The 16,350-nt window shown below is 31.9% G+C and overlaps 1 protein-coding gene across 3 annotated transcripts in view; it reads right to left on the reverse strand.

The window, feature by feature from the left end:
* LOC114334656 (dual oxidase maturation factor 1) overlaps positions 1-16,350 on the reverse strand; it is a 436,984-nt gene that overhangs the window by 143,925 nt on the left and 276,709 nt on the right. For all 3 annotated transcript variants that reach the window (XM_028284749.2, XM_028284748.1, XM_050652869.1), the window contains exon 2: positions 4,631-4,804. In XM_028284749.2, coding sequence (XP_028140550.1) covers positions 4,631-4,795 — 165 coding nt within the window. In that variant the 5' untranslated portion in view covers positions 4,796-4,804. The remainder of the gene's footprint in view (positions 1-4,630; positions 4,805-16,350) is intronic.

A 16,350-nucleotide genomic window follows, 5' to 3' on the forward strand; every position in this document is an offset into this window, starting at 1 on the left:
CATATAATCAAATAGCCTTAACTTTCGCGTTGTCATGGTGATGACATAATGAGCAATAAATTACGACAAAAGTTTTGACAGTTTTGTGGTTTGAAAGAAGTTAGAATTTTTAAATGTCAAAGTTCTAAAAATTGTAGAATAGAAATGAATTCCAGTGACAAAGAGTTATAGTTTTTTTATTTGTTTATGGTAGAGTAGATAAAATATTATATGAAATTGTGCGTGAAGTACTTTTTGCGAACTTACGCGATGTATAGCACTCGCACCGCTGTCGCTCGTAGCTCTAAATATCGCGTGCGTTCGCAAAAAGCATACTTCCCGAACTGTTTCATAAATAACTATTATAATTTTTTATTTTTTTATTTATAACGCTAAAGTCGCCCTTCTCACAATCATTGGCACATTGTATACTAGCCTTCGGCGAAGCGCTTTTGTGTTATTTTAATATAATTCTTTAAAATGAAATTTTTCAATTTGAGCATGAAAGAAGAATAATGAAGCTATCTGATAGTTATAATAAAAAGAAATAAAATTTATGAGCATAAGTACGGTGTGGACGGAAATGAATTACATGAATTTTGTTTAAAAATGATTTAAAAATGTGTAACTAATACAATTTTACTTATATAACTCTCCAATTTGAACAACTTACTTTTCAAACAACTTATTAATTTATTTTTTATTAAAAAAATCTCAAAAATTTAATTTAAATGTTACCATTCCGAATTACTACCATTTTAAGAGAGTATTACTCAAGTTTGAACAGATTTACTCCAAGTTTATAGGTGTTTTATTAAAGCCTAAGATGTAATCTTTGAAATTCACTGAATTATTTTACTTTAGGCATAAAATAAACAACGTATCTTTGAGAAAATTGAGAAAGATACAAAAATGGAATCTAACAACAGAAAAATATAAGATTAAAAAATGTTTAAACAAACTGGAACATGAAGTAAAAACCACTTCTATGTAAAAGGTATATTTAAATATACCTTTTACATAGAAGTGGTTTTTACTTCATGTTCCAGTTTGTTTAACTATAAGGTATACAGCCAATCCAGGGAACTACCCCTTTTTAGTAAAAAATGTTTGTTTAAAGTCATCAAAACTAACTTCTGTACAACTTATATAAAATACATTATTTAATAACAAACTTAAATAATAAGAAATGTTAAAAATAGTTATTTAGGAAACAGTTCGTGAAGTATGCTTTTTGCGAACGCACGCGATGTTTAGAGCACGAGCGACAGCGGCACGAGTGCTATACATCGCGTAAGTTCGCAAAAAGTACTTCACGCACAGTTTCATACAATATTTTATCTACGATAAACAAATGAAGAAACTCTAACTCTTCGTCACAGGAATTCATTTCTATTCCACAATTTTTAGAAGTTTGATATTTAAAAATTCTAACTTCTTTCATACCACAAAACTGTCAAAACTTTTGTTGTAATTTATTGCTCACATGTCATCATCATGACAACGCGAAAGTTAAGGATATTTGATTATATGAAAGTGTGTCAAAAAACAGTGCGAAAAAGTAAATCCCATTTAAAAAACATTGGTACTTCACGCACACTTTAAATCCTTCACGCTTATAATCCTTCATATTATGTATAAGTTTTTAGTTTGTGAAAACTGTCATTATAGATAGCAATGCGTGAAGGGATTAAAGTGTGCGTGAAGTAACAATGTATTTTAAATGGGATTTACTTTTTCGCACTGTTTTTTTGGCACACTTTCATATAATCAAATATCCTTAACTTTCGCTTTGTCATGGTGATGACATATGAGCAATAAATTACTATCAAAAGTTTTGACAGTTTTGTGGTTTGAAAGAAGTTATAATTTTTAAATGTCAAAGTTCTAAAAATTGTAAAATATATTGAATTCCAGTGACGAACAGTTACAGTTTTTTATTTGTTTATCGTAGATAAAATATTGTATGAAACTGTGCGTGAAGTACTTTTTGCGAACTTACGCGATATATAGCACTCGCGCCGCTGTCGCTCGTGCTCTAAACATCGCGTGCGTTCGCAAAAAGCATACTATACGAACTGTTTCATAAATAAATAAATTTATTTATATCATTTATTTTGAGCTCTTATACGGTAGGTCTGCGTAACTTGGAACCTATTTATAACTCTTTTATTATCAGTTTTACGAAAAATACTTATTCCTTATAAAATGATTTACATCGTATAGAATCTAAGATGCAACAATCAGATATAAAATTTTATTAATTTTATACGAGATATGTCAAAAAATATGAATTTCTTTTAAGAGTAAAGTAGGTTTATATTTCACAATATCAAAAACTGTTATCACAATATCAAAGAAAAATTGTTTGTAATTAAAACTATGTTTCAATATTCAATTACATCCTGCTAATTGAAATATTGTGAACTATAAAGGTACTTAACTGTTACGCGAATTACATATTTTTTACATACCTCGCATAAAATTGAAAAAGTTTGATATCTGATGATTACATCTTAGATTTTAGACCAGATAGAGCATTTTATGAATCATAACTTTTTTCGTAAAATTGAAAATAAAATAGTTATCATAATTGTATTAAAATGATGTTAGGTATCCATAATTTTAGAAAAAGTTGCATTTTTTTTTCAATTAGAAGGATGTAGTTACATATTAAAACATAGTTTGTAATTCCAAACAACTTTTCATAAATACAATTTTTGATATTTATTCTGAAACATAAAGGTACTTTACTCTTTAACGGAATTCATATTTTTGACATACCTCGTATATAATTGTAAAATTTGATATCTGATGGTTGAGTTTTAGATTTTGGAGTATGCAGAGCAATTTATGAAGAATAATTTTTTTCGTAAAATTGATAATAAAAAAGTTTCCCATATGGGTCCTAGTTACCTACGCAGACACACCTACTGTATAGAGCTCAAAATTTTTGAATTTTAAAATTGTAATGCCATATTCGGATTCAGCATAATCAAAAACAAATTAGAAGCATAATTTGATCAAAGTAGAATGATGAATTCAACGATATTTTTAAAAGTATTTATACAAAACAACTGTTGTTGTTTAAACAATTAATAAACAATTATTGGCTAAATCTGTGAGTAGAACTTTTTACATTAACATGTATATAAACTAACAAAAAAAGAGAAATATAAGCTTGTTTGAATTTTTCCGAAGCAATGCATGGTTTCGTTCTCTATCGACTCCCCTTATATGGATCTGCTTATTGTTATACATGTAGTCATACAATTGATCAAAATATGAAATAGAATCTGAAAGCAAACAAGGATCCGAAACTGTTATCAGGAATAAAACTCAATATCAAAAGAGAATTAAAAAACTAGTCAAAAATTGTGTTTTCCTTACAGAAAACACAAAAAAACGCAAACGCATTTAAGTTATTTTAGATAAAATACAACCACTGGCACACAATACAAATACTTTTGAAATAGATACTCGCTGTGTCTTTGACACAGATACTGGCAAATTGTATATTGGACGAACATGTGCTAATAGTGTTGTAGTACTCTGGAAAAAAAGCAGGCATTAGCTCAGTCATCACAGGCTTCCTTGCTGGATCTATGTCAGTCAAGGGACACCTGCATACAATGGAGCTATGTCATGCAGACTCAAACTGTAGACTCTCTAGCAGAGAACCGGAAACAGTCAACCATATTTGTATAACTGCGATGCATTAGATCTCAGACTGCAAACAACTCTTTGGAAACTACCAATTGACTTTGTGAAACCCATCCCCTAGACCTGTACAACCCGGAACAAAGTTAGAGAATCTTAGAATGATTATCATGAAGGAATAAAAGAAGTACAATAAGCCAAATACAGCACTACTCCCTTCAAACAGCCGGCTTTAATTGAAGAAAATAACGGACAACATTTTTTGCAAAAACTGTCAGAAATAGATTATCAATTTAACAAAATCTGGAATATGCGTCTGGAAAACCTTACAGATAATAAAAACCCGATATTTTCAATTAGACAATGATTTTTATAAACAAGATTTTGGCTTAGATATGGGCTCTTTATTATCTCCATTATTAGCTGATACATTCATGGAAGGATTTTAAACAAATATTATGTGCAAACATTTTCAATTTGCATACGTTAGTCCATTTTATATATAGGTAAATAAAAGTATATACTTTGCTCATAATTTCTTAATAATTAAAGATGAAGTAGCTACCTGTTTTCCGGTCTACTGCATATATTATTTATACATCTTCAGGAATACAGTAAAGAACAAAGAATAATATGTCTTACTGTCAGTTTGAAGATGTGGTGAATGTACACCAAAATTATCTTTAATAAACAAATTTTAATTAAATTAAAATTCTGTTATTTTGCTTTATTATAATTTTACTTTTATTCGTGATATACATAGATACTTTATAGATGCTTTATTTCCATTTTTATAAATTAGTACAAACTGCAAGGTCACAGCTGTGTGGGTGTTATGGGTTGTTAATGATGTTATCTAGATGACCAAATATTTTTTACTTTTGAGAATTACTTAACTCGTTATTGATGTGTAACACTTACAGTATGCCCAAAGAGTTATCCACAAAATACTAACAAATTATATTTTTACTAGTTTACAAAATGTATTTACCTCTTTTCTGATGCCAAAATAGATAATGAGAAAGGCCACATATAACGTAGAGAATACAGCTAAAAATGTGATAAAGGTGACATCACCAGTCACTGAGGTTCTGTTGTTAAAGTTGTACAGGGTAGGCCCACCATCATTTCGAAATGCATCGAACCACCCCTTCATAGCCAGTACCTGAAAAAAAAAATACATGTATGAAGGGTATTTCCAAAGAAATCTGAAATGTAGGCGAGGATGATACTTCATTTAATTTTAAAACTGTATCCTTAAGTATGCGTAATAAAGTTTTGCCATTATAGCCCAAAAATGGCAGTTTCTTGAAGAATGCAAGAATATATTCCAGACATATACTAAAAGATAAGGATAAAAAATTGTATTAAATAAACCTAAGAAAAATGTTCTTTAAAATACCGATATCCTGATTATATCCGGTTTTTACATCCCCACCAATTATTCAGCCGCGTGCTATTGGTAAACATTTATTTTTGCAAATTAAAATTTGAATCCAGAGTAGTAGATAATTATATTTTTCTAGGGCCGTGCTTAGAGAGCCACTTTCACGCACGCATTTCGTTTTCCCGCACGGGGTGCGTGAAAGTAAATTTTCCCGCACGGCGTGCGGGAAAGTAAAAAACCTTGTAATATGGCATTATAATATATTATAATACATGCAATAAACTAATACTTAGATATGATTTACTAATTTATTTCAAATTTATCTTATTGTGTTCATGTTTTAATGAAATTAGCGCGACAATTCGATGAAATAAAATTATTTTGACATAATATGTAAAAGTCAGATCAGTAGACAATTACAATAGTTTTGAATCGTCGTCATGGAAACCAATATCGTCGTCGTGGTAACCCATTATATTGAAAGTTAGGTTTTGACAACCTTGTCAAAGAATTAATTTGTGTATTTTCACTTCTAAATAAAAATTGATATAACTCTATTTTTGTGGCTTTTTTCCAAACGTACGGCCCTAGAAAAAATATTGTTCCTAATTCATGCGGAAAAAGTCTTCCCCGCACTCGACTGCTTGCCCGAACTCCGCTATCGCGTCGTTCGGGTCAACGTCAGTCTCGTGCGGGAAAGTATCACAAAATTTTCCTAACTAGTGCGGAAAGTGATACTTTCCCGCACGAGACTGCAGATTTTCCCGTTGACCCGAACGACGCGATAGAGGAGTTCGGGCAAGTAGCCGAGTGCGGAAAGAAAAAATTAAATATTATCTTAATTAGAAAGAACACAACGCAAAGTTAACCTGTAATACAGTAACTTTTTTATTGTCACATTAAACGCATGGTAACTTTTGTTACAGTTAATTTTATCTAACGTTTTGAAGATTTATTATGTGTGTGTGTGTGTGTTTAGATGTATGACCTAGGTTAGTTTGAAGATTAGATGAAAATAATAATGGGAACAGAGAGAAACCACTAAAAAAGATATTGAGAAATGATTATGTGGCATAATTAGAGGTCTAATAATAATTTTTATTTCCAATAAGAAAACTATATCGTTTAATCTGTTAAGCTTAAAATATAAATTCAGTTGGGCAAATAATGCACCAAAAAAGCACCTATCTGTATGCTAATAAAGGTGAATTTTGAAACATCATAAAAAATCTACACAACTACGTAGGTAAATAAATAAATACTACTACACTGTTTAAGTAATTTGAAATGCTCTGTTTCCGACGTTTTTAATCTTGGTAGTAATTCTACATTCTTCAATTATTACAAAATAATCTCTTATGCAAATTTTAATGATGCTAGTAACAAAAAACATAAAATCTGGCTTTTTTACTTTAAATTATTGGAGATAAAAACGGTTAAATAAGAATGATAATAATTAATATACATTTCTTTGATCATATGCGACGGATGCGGGGGTTCAAGGGGGTGCACTTGCATCCAATAGTATACGTAAAAGCAGATGCACCCACATGTCAACGCCTCATTTTTTTCTCTGCAACTTCACTATCTAAGATAACCAAATTCTGCACTCATGTTGATTATGCGTGTAGCTGTCTAATACTAGTATGTATTTTTAGTTATTGACATTACTTTATACTGATATTCGCCTTTAATAGTAATTTATGATATAATAAGTGTTAAAAGTACACGTTTAAGGCATGCATGTGAGTTTTAGTTCTCTAATAAATTTTGTTAGTTATTTACATAAATAAATTATTTAAAAATGAAAAAAATTATTTGATATTTGAGGGAGGTGGAAAAATCATATGTATAACATGGGAGTAAAGTACCTTTTCCTCCCTTGAATGATTACTGCCCTCCGCTACGCGTCGGGTAGTAAACTTCATTCTCGGGAGGAAATAGCTATTTGTATAACAAGGGAGGAAAGTGCTACTTTTCCTCTCGAGAATGAAGTTTACTGCTCGACGCGTAGCGAAGGGGAATTAATCATTCAATAGAGAAAAAGGCACTTTATTACCATGGTAATACATATGACATTTCCACCTTCCTCAAATAACAAGCCATTTTTCATTTTAAAATAATTTATTTATGTAAATAACTAACAAAATTTATTAGAGAACTAGAACTAACAAGTAGGTACAGTATAACTGACAACTCTCAAATATAAGTCAAATGTTAATGTAAACATTGTTGAACAAAATAACAATTTACTGTTTTTACCATTCTCCAAAATACAGGGTTTTCTAAAAATAAACGTTAAAATGTATAGATATTTACGTAATAGAAAATAGAATATTGTATAGGACGTCAATAAGTTATTTCATCAATGACATACCATGACGTCATTTTTACTTTTACTCCCTAGGGAGGAAAAGTATTTTGTCTCCATAGAGAGGAAAAGTACGACTTTGCTCCCTACAATCAGGTCAGGAAATGTATCCTTTCGGTACAAGTAGGTGGAAGTAGCTATTTTCTACTCTTATACTTTAATATTATATTAATTATGATTTCACTACCTGTATCATAATGGGCTCCATTATGATACAGATTTTTAACCAATAGAATCGTGAGATGACATTCGCGATGAAGGTGGCACATGCGCAGTGACCAATGTCGAGTCAAATACATACGCTTTGACAGTTCTCAATATGTAAACAAACTAATTTTACTCACAATCGGTTAGTAATTTATGGATTTCTAACCTTTGAAGTAATCAGGAAGCGACTTATTACTTACTTTACTTTCCCAGCTAGCCGGAAAAGTACTTTCCCGGCTAGCATCTGTCACTTTTCTACCTGCAAATGTCAATGTCATTTTTGATTAAAAGATGGTTTAGAAAGAATAGAATCCACTCAACATTTATTTAATTAAGAAACAACAACAACAAGAACAAAAATAAAACTATTTGGAATTATAAATATTAATAGTTACATTGGAATTATGATTACTATTAACGGTTAAAGTAAGACCGTGTTGCTCAAAATTATTCAGAAATAGATGATGACGCCGACGTTTCTGGATTTTCTACATGAGACAACATATTATTATTATTTATTATTGGTAGATTGTGAGTATTAGAAATCCATAAACTACTAACCGATTGTGAGTAAAATAGTATACAAACCTCGCGGGAACTCATTCTAGCCTCGCGTCTGTAGTTTACCTCGGTGCTTCGCACCTCGGTAAACTACCTTGCCGCTCGGCTGAAATAGAGTACTTTCCCGCTAGGTATGTAATATACTATAAAAATTAAATATTTAAAAAAAAATGTCTGAGGGTGATAGGGATATTAAAAAATCCCCAAATTCATTTTAATAGGTAATTGTATCTAATATTGAAAATATAAATGTAGTTATCAACAAAATAATTAATTTAACCATATAACCACTAAATTTGTTTGCGTTACAAAATTAATAAATTTGAAAATATTTTTTGTTGTCAATGAACATAGAAAAAATCATGTATACAACGTGCATTTAATGATCATTATAAAGCTTGCATTCTATATGAAACTCGCCGCTATACGGCTCGTTTCGTATCGTTACACGGCTCGTTTCGTTACAGGGCTCGTTTCGTATCCGTATGCTCGCATCATAATGACCATCGTTAAATGCTGGACGCATAATATACTATTATCTATACTCTGTCGAGAGATCATCTTATAATACTTTTTATTTTTTGCTGTTTAATACAATCTAGTCATTCTCCTCTGCCTTCAAAAATTTTGGTTAATTCCAATTAAAGATAATAAATGAAAATAATAAGTATCCTAAAAATAATGTAAATAGGAATTATTATTGCTCTTTTCTATTTTTTATACAAATTAGTAGGTAACGGCTATTTTATCGGTTGGCGGTTTAGCCAGTGGCTATTTAGTCGTAGCTATTTTGTCACCGCCCACTGTGACGAGTCGCCGGATTAATTACATGTTATCAATACGAGTTTGATTGACTCTTTAGATAAAGTTGTTTTCATGTAATCAAATAAATTATCTCTATATGAAGTCATTCCATGAACGTATCTTAATTTTGCAACTGGGGGTTTGTAATTATGTGTTGTAAACGGGGTTCATAGGCTGTAAAGGATGCATAGGCGATGCGGCAGCAGTCATAACCTCCTATCCTATACCTCGTTCAGTCTGTAACTGCGGCCGATATTATCAAAGATGATTCAATAGCACAAGGAATCATCTATCTAGACTTACTATACTGTTCAGAACATTACGTTATCACCTTCGACAAATTTCTAACCTATTTACAGACGAAAGTTGAGGACCAAGCAATTTCAGACCACCAGCACCACAGTACAATCACAAAACAAGATTAAGTAGTTTGATTCATTTAAGTATTATTATTCACGATCAATATTATCATAGTCATTAACATCTTAGTAGATGTGTTGTGGTTCATCATTGAGCGTCAGCAGCTTGCATAGTTTGATTATTGATATTTGTCCACTGGTCACGGTCCTTTGATAGATATACTTTCTTAGTACTTTTACTGTTTGTTAAGACGATATTTCGTAATTGCTGCCCATCGATGTGTAGATCTGCTGCGTTAGCGTTGACTCTGAGACCTCCTTTTGACCACTCACCAACCGCTCAATTTTGTGATCGCTTCGATGGATACGACCAAATAACTTGAGAAACCTAGTGTAAATAGTACTAGAGAGACGTTGATTGAATTTAATTTCATGTAGAACCGAGATATTCGTGCAGCGAGCCTTCCATGCAATTCGAAACAGTCGTCTCCATGTCCACATTTCAAAAGCGTGTATGCATCGTCTATCTGATTCTTTGACTGTCTCGCATGCATAGTAAAATATGGAAAATACCAGAGTTGAAAAACGAGTCTTTTCTTATATTAGTAATAGTAATATGACAATCACACCATACCTCGTTTAGTTCTGTCGAATTTCGGGTTCTTAATTGCCAGCGTTGTTAACTAGATCTCCAAGATATACCATAGAAGAGACTACATCGCACCGTGCAATAGGATTTCAGGAAAGTGTTGTTGGTAATTAATAACCATGATTTTGGTTATAATAAACCATGAGTCTAGACCTTGAAGCCTTTTGGCGTACCCCCTTCTCCAAATTGCATACGTCAGATAGGTATCCGTCCATTCCAATATTGGAATCCATTGGAATCCATTCCAATGGATTCCAATCCATTCCAATCCGTCCAATACCAGGTTATCTTGATACAATTTGCTAATAAGGTGAGTCCTATTTAGGAACATCCATTGTCGTCAGTATGTTCCATAGTTTGAATGATCTAGCATTATCAAAGGCTTTTTTATAATCATATAAATATCGGGATCTGATATTCTCTGGCTTTTTCTGTCATGTTTCTTGCATTTTTTGTCCTCTAGTACCTCTGCCTTTCACAAATTCAGCCTGCTCAGGTGCTATTCGCCAACTTATGAAGTTTTCTAGATGACGTGGCAGAATGTAGAATATCACTTTACTGGCGTATCATATTAGAGCTAGTAGTCTATAATTGTTATAATTATTTGATGGACCTTTCTTATGTAATAGTTATGGACTTTCTTCAATCTTCAGATCAAATGCTTATGTGACAGGTTTCATTACACAATCAATATAATATTCTTACTCCACACACCGGAAGATGCTTCAAAACATCAGCGGTAATGAAATCATAGCCTGTTACGATACAGAAATGGAAATATTAGAAATAAGGATTTATTGTAAAGACACCAACAAACGTAATTGTAAGTGCAAACCAAATATTTCGCTATGACGAACTACTGCATTTATTACATTTTGTAGTTCTTGTGCGTTGCTTGCTATTAGGACAGAATGATCTGCGTACCTGATGTTGTCTCTACCGGTTCCGTTAATCTTGATTCCACCTTGGACCACGTCTAATGCTTATCTGAATATAAACACCGAATACAGACTAAATAGTAGCGGTGATAGGATGCACACCTGTCGCACTCCTCGTAGTATTTGTATATCTTCGGATGTTGTGTGCTCTATTTCAATTGTTGCTGTTTGGTACCAATATAGTTCTGAGATAAATCGCAGGTCTTGTTAGTCAATTCCAGTTGCTCTTAGAATCTCGATCATCTTTTGATGGTTAACCCAGTCAAATGCTTTTCTATAATCAATAAAACATGCATACACATATATATTCATGTATCTGTGTCGTTGTGTTAACACATATTGGGAACACATTCTCGTGTTCCCAATCTCTTTTGAAATCCGAATTGATTTAAAAATAATATTTTAAATCCAAGACTTTTCGTTAATAAACTGCTCTCTGGCTGCATCCTTTATCTCTGGCTTTTACAATATATAAGCACAAGAGACGACGAAAACAGGAGAATGCAAATAGGACACTTTGGCTACGCATTTACCTTCTCTCAGTCAAGGAAAAGGACCGAAAGACAGTTTCTAAATACTCAATTCTGACTAAAGATTAAAAATAAAAAAGGCAGTTTTTGTTTTTATTCGACTCAGAGTTGGACCACCATCTCCATATAGCTATTTCAGTATCCCATGCATCTTCAGTCAAGCTATGCAGTCACAACTCTGAAGCGAATATTAACAACCCTGCCTATTTAAGGGAAACCATCGCGATACAATGTTTCACCTTTTGAGACGCAATCTAGCGACATCTCTCGCAAAACGAGGAAAACAATGAAAAACCCTAGATACAAAGTTTACTACTTTTTAAACAATTAGAATAATTGAATCATCATTGTATCGCGATGGTTTCCCTTAAATAGGCAGGGTTGTTAATATTCGCTTCAGAGTTGTGACTGCATAGCTTAACTGAAGATGCATGGGATACTGAAATAGCTACATGGAGATGGTGGTCCAACTCTGAGTCGAATAAAAACAAAAACTGCCTTTATTATTATGATTTAAAACTAATTACATAACTGTAGGTTTTCTTTAAAGATAATCGTAATAAAAGTTCGTTTGATGTTTAACAGTTTTAATTAATAAAATAGATAACTAAATTATTGATACTATTAAATTGACGAAATGTAAAAGTGCTTGTGTAATTGCGACTAAAATTTTACGTGTTCTTAGTCTTACAAAAAAAAAGAAATGTATTTATAGATAATTTGCGTCTAATCAATATCATACCCGTCTTAATTCGTCTTTTTACGTCTTATTATCCCTAAGAACACGTCCGTCGCGTTTATGATGTTAAGATCGACTAAATGTATTCGTTCTCGTTCCATAGGCTAAAACAAACCCTCTTAGGCTAATCTCTTTTTTCCTGTGAAAGAACCCAATTAAAATTGGTTCAAAATATATACCGACCCGCCGCCGTCTTTTTCCAATAAACTAAAACTATAAAGTTAAAAGTAGTCTGCTACCGTCGCCGTAATCCCCAATTCGTTCTGCACATCTGGGCCAACGTCCATATGTGTGAGACCCTTATCCCGTTCTCGTACTAATAATTAAGAAAAATGATATAGAGGGGAATTTAAAATATAAGGTAAACTATTTACAATCCTACATAACTATATTAAAATGAAAGTGATATTAATCCAGCACAGTACTCCTTCACGTTGGTTGCTTTTTCCAGAGGATGGATCCTCACATCACGGAGCAACTCGATTTGCTAGTTAATATCCGCGATGTGAGCATCCATCCTCTGGACAAAGCAACCCAGATAGGGGAGGCCTGTGGTACCTAATGTTAATCCATCACTGATAGTATTTTATGATATTCTAGACACGACTTTAATTTTACTACAATTATGTAACCATTTTATAACTATATAAGAGCTAAGGGTTTTCACCCACATATCTTGGTGGCTCAAACATGTCCTTTAACCTGTAAAAAGCACTGACGATGGAATTGTTATTCCGAAAACGTTCTGTGGTGTTGCCGATTTTAGTAATTTTAATCAAATATACCTTTTATAAAGTATATTAGTAATTAAAAAAAATAGGGTATACCTAGATCATAGCATCGAACATTTTACATTTAATCTGTTACATTTATTAATAGATCATTTTATCTGTAAAGTCAAGGGGATTTAAAATCAGTATATTTTTAATTAAAAAACAATAAGTTACTTGTTTCCGTGAACACCGTATTTGAAAAAATCTCTATAAAATGATCTTATTGAGCACGAAAGAACTAAAATGTATTATTATTTCCTGCGATTTTTTTTTTCAGTTTCTAATTCCTTTCTCCTTTAGTAATGAAAACGAAGGTAATTTAAACATAAAGGTGGTATACTATAAATGCACGGGTACATATCCTTGCTAACCTTACCACACATTTCTGTTCCGCCTGGCTAATTCTCTCTGGTAAAGGTTACCTTCGACACGCTAAATAAAATTTATTTATGTATTTGCATTTACAAAAAATAATTGGTTCCTGTCAATTTTCGACATGCTAAATACTACTTACGAGCGAAAATTTTTTGTTCAAAATATTTTTGTTAACAAAATGGCCCAATGAATGTATAGGGTGATTAATTAATAATGTCCAATCTCTGAGTTGTTGTACTATATAGACTTCAAAATATTAAGATTTAACCCAATTCAATTATGTAAATAAAATATGCCTCCTTACTAAGTTACGGGGTGTTTTATTCAAAAATTTAGAAACTATTTGTACTCATTACTTTAAAACTCTTTGACATATTCTTGTTATACTTGGCAAAAAGTTTAGATACTCTACATTTTACTAAATTATAATAAATAAACGTTTTTGGCTACTACCAGAGGTGTACATCAGGGAACAATGAATGGTTTACCATTCCACGGCACAGTTAATATATTGTGCATTTAATATTAATATTGTGCAGTTAATATATTGCACAGTTAATATATTTGATTAATATATTGTGCCGCTTCATTTTTAACTTAAAATATCTCGAAAACTATTGATTTTATTCTTACGCATGAAGAGTAGTATATTATTTACATTTACATAAATAGAAAGTTTTATAAAATCTGAAAATCACACTAAAATAGCAATTCCTTCAGTGGCGTGGAATTTGGGAAGGGTCAACCATTCACTTTACCCTATCGTACGCCTCTGGTGGTAGCCAGAAACGGTTAGTTAGCATAATTTAGTAGAGTGTACAGTAACTACACTTTCTGCCAAGTATGATAAGAATATATCCAATAAATTTAAAGTACTGGGTACAAAATAATATTTAAATTTTTAAATAAAATACCCTGTACCTTCGTAAGAGCCACATTTTATTTAAGCGATTTGGATTAAACATTAATACATATTTTGAGGTCTATAATCTCTAATCGCTGAGTTGTAGATTCTAGACCTCAAAAAATATTGTTACTGAGTTACAGTGATGTTTTATTTAAAAAATTATTTGTACCCAGTACTTTAAAACTATCTGACATAGCCTTATCATACTTGGTTGAAAGTGTAGGTACTCTACGCCCTACTTATTTATGTTAAATAAACGTTACTGGCTACTACCAGAGGCGTCAGTGGTGGATTTAGGGGGGGGGCTAGAGGTGCTGTAGCACCGGGTCCCCAGGTTGAAGGGGCCCCCAGAAGACCTACACATTTGTCTAAAATTACGTATTTGGCATTCTGACGCGCCGTCGTACTTACCCTACCAAAATCCTCTTATTTATTGTAAAAATTACTTTGAAATTATTGTTGTATTGACAATTTCATATAATATTTTTTCTGAGAGAAAAGGAAAGGAACACCCGATAACCACCCTTTTATGACATGACACAAATGGCAACAGATTAGCAGGTATACTTTTACATCTCCTTTTCGGAAATCTTACAATACAATGCTTTTAAATCGCTCTGAAAGTTAAAGGTGTTTGACAAAAATAGATGTCTTTCAATGGGTGCCATAAAGTTAAGAAATGAAATATAAAATATACCTACTTTACCCTTTAAGCTTAACAACAAGTAAAGCTTTACGGAAAGTGGAACTTTAGTAAAAATCCTTGAGAAATTTGAAACTGCTTTTTTAACCGTATTTTGGAACGAAATTTTAACACAACTTGGAACAGTTAGTACCATTCTTCAAAAACGTGGTCTGGATTTAAACACTGGCACACTTCTACTACAAGGACTACACAGTAGTATACAAAACACCGTGAAAATTTTGAATACTTTGAAGAAAAATCAAAAAAAAAATTAGTTTATACATTAAATTTGATTATTCAAAAAAACGAGCAGATTCAAAAAAAAAATTCCAGACGGGCCCTCTTCACATTTAGAAGGTTCAAACAAATTTAAAGTCGAAACATTTTATTTATCGATCGATACATTAGTGACAGAGTTAGACAAGCGACGTGAAGCATACGGTTATATATCTAATCTTTTTGCATTTTTTGGAAATTTTCTCACTATTGAAGGTGAAACATTTATTTTAACTATTTATAATGGGAAATAAGCCACAATATTATTAAAAAATGATTTTTATTAACGTTTCGACGCCCAAATCGGGTGCCGTTGTCAAAATACAAAATACTACTAACATAAACAAAATGTTGTTGCTTAGTAAAAAAAATCTTCTAATTTGGGCGTCGAAACGTTAATAAAAATCATTTTTTAATAATATTGTGGCTTATTTCCCATTATAAATAGTTAAAATTGTAAAAATACCACAAGAAAATAGCTTCAGAACAACATTGTGAAACATTAAAACAATATGCGCGAAATCTTATCGAAACGTACCCGCTTGATATAGATCAGGCATTTATCGAAGAGATTATATTATTTCAAAATTTAATTTTATCTCTTCCTAATTCCGAAAATTCTGTAGTAACACCTAAAGACATGTTGGATATTATTATCGAAAAATACCTTGTTTCAGTGTTTTCAAATACCTATATTATTATTGTTTTAAGAATATATTTAACTATACCTATAACGAACTGCGAATTCGAAAGATCATTTTCAAAATTAAGCTTTATTAAAAATAAATTAAGGTCCTCAATGGGCGAGAACAGATTATTTAGTTTCGTTATCGATCTGCTCTATTGAGAATGACGTATTGGGGGAGATTTATTTTGAAAGTGTCATAAAAGCATTTGTTGAAAATAAACAAAGAAAAAAAGCGTTACCTTGTCTTAGCCTTGTATCTTCTGCATAATTTTAAATGTACTGAAGTTTATATTGTTTTAATTTTTAAACTGCCTTGTCAAAAAAGAGTTGGGTAGGGCCCTCTACAAGAATTAGCACCGGGCCCACTAATGAATAAATCCGCCCCTGAGAGGCGTACGACAGGAGGAATGGACAGTATATTTTTTACATAGAAAGTATTGGAGAATCGAAAAATTTCCCTAA

This window comes from Diabrotica virgifera, chromosome 6, assembly GCF_917563875.1.
Source record: "Diabrotica virgifera virgifera chromosome 6, PGI_DIABVI_V3a".
Classification (NCBI taxonomy): Eukaryota; Metazoa; Arthropoda; class Insecta; order Coleoptera; family Chrysomelidae; genus Diabrotica; species Diabrotica virgifera.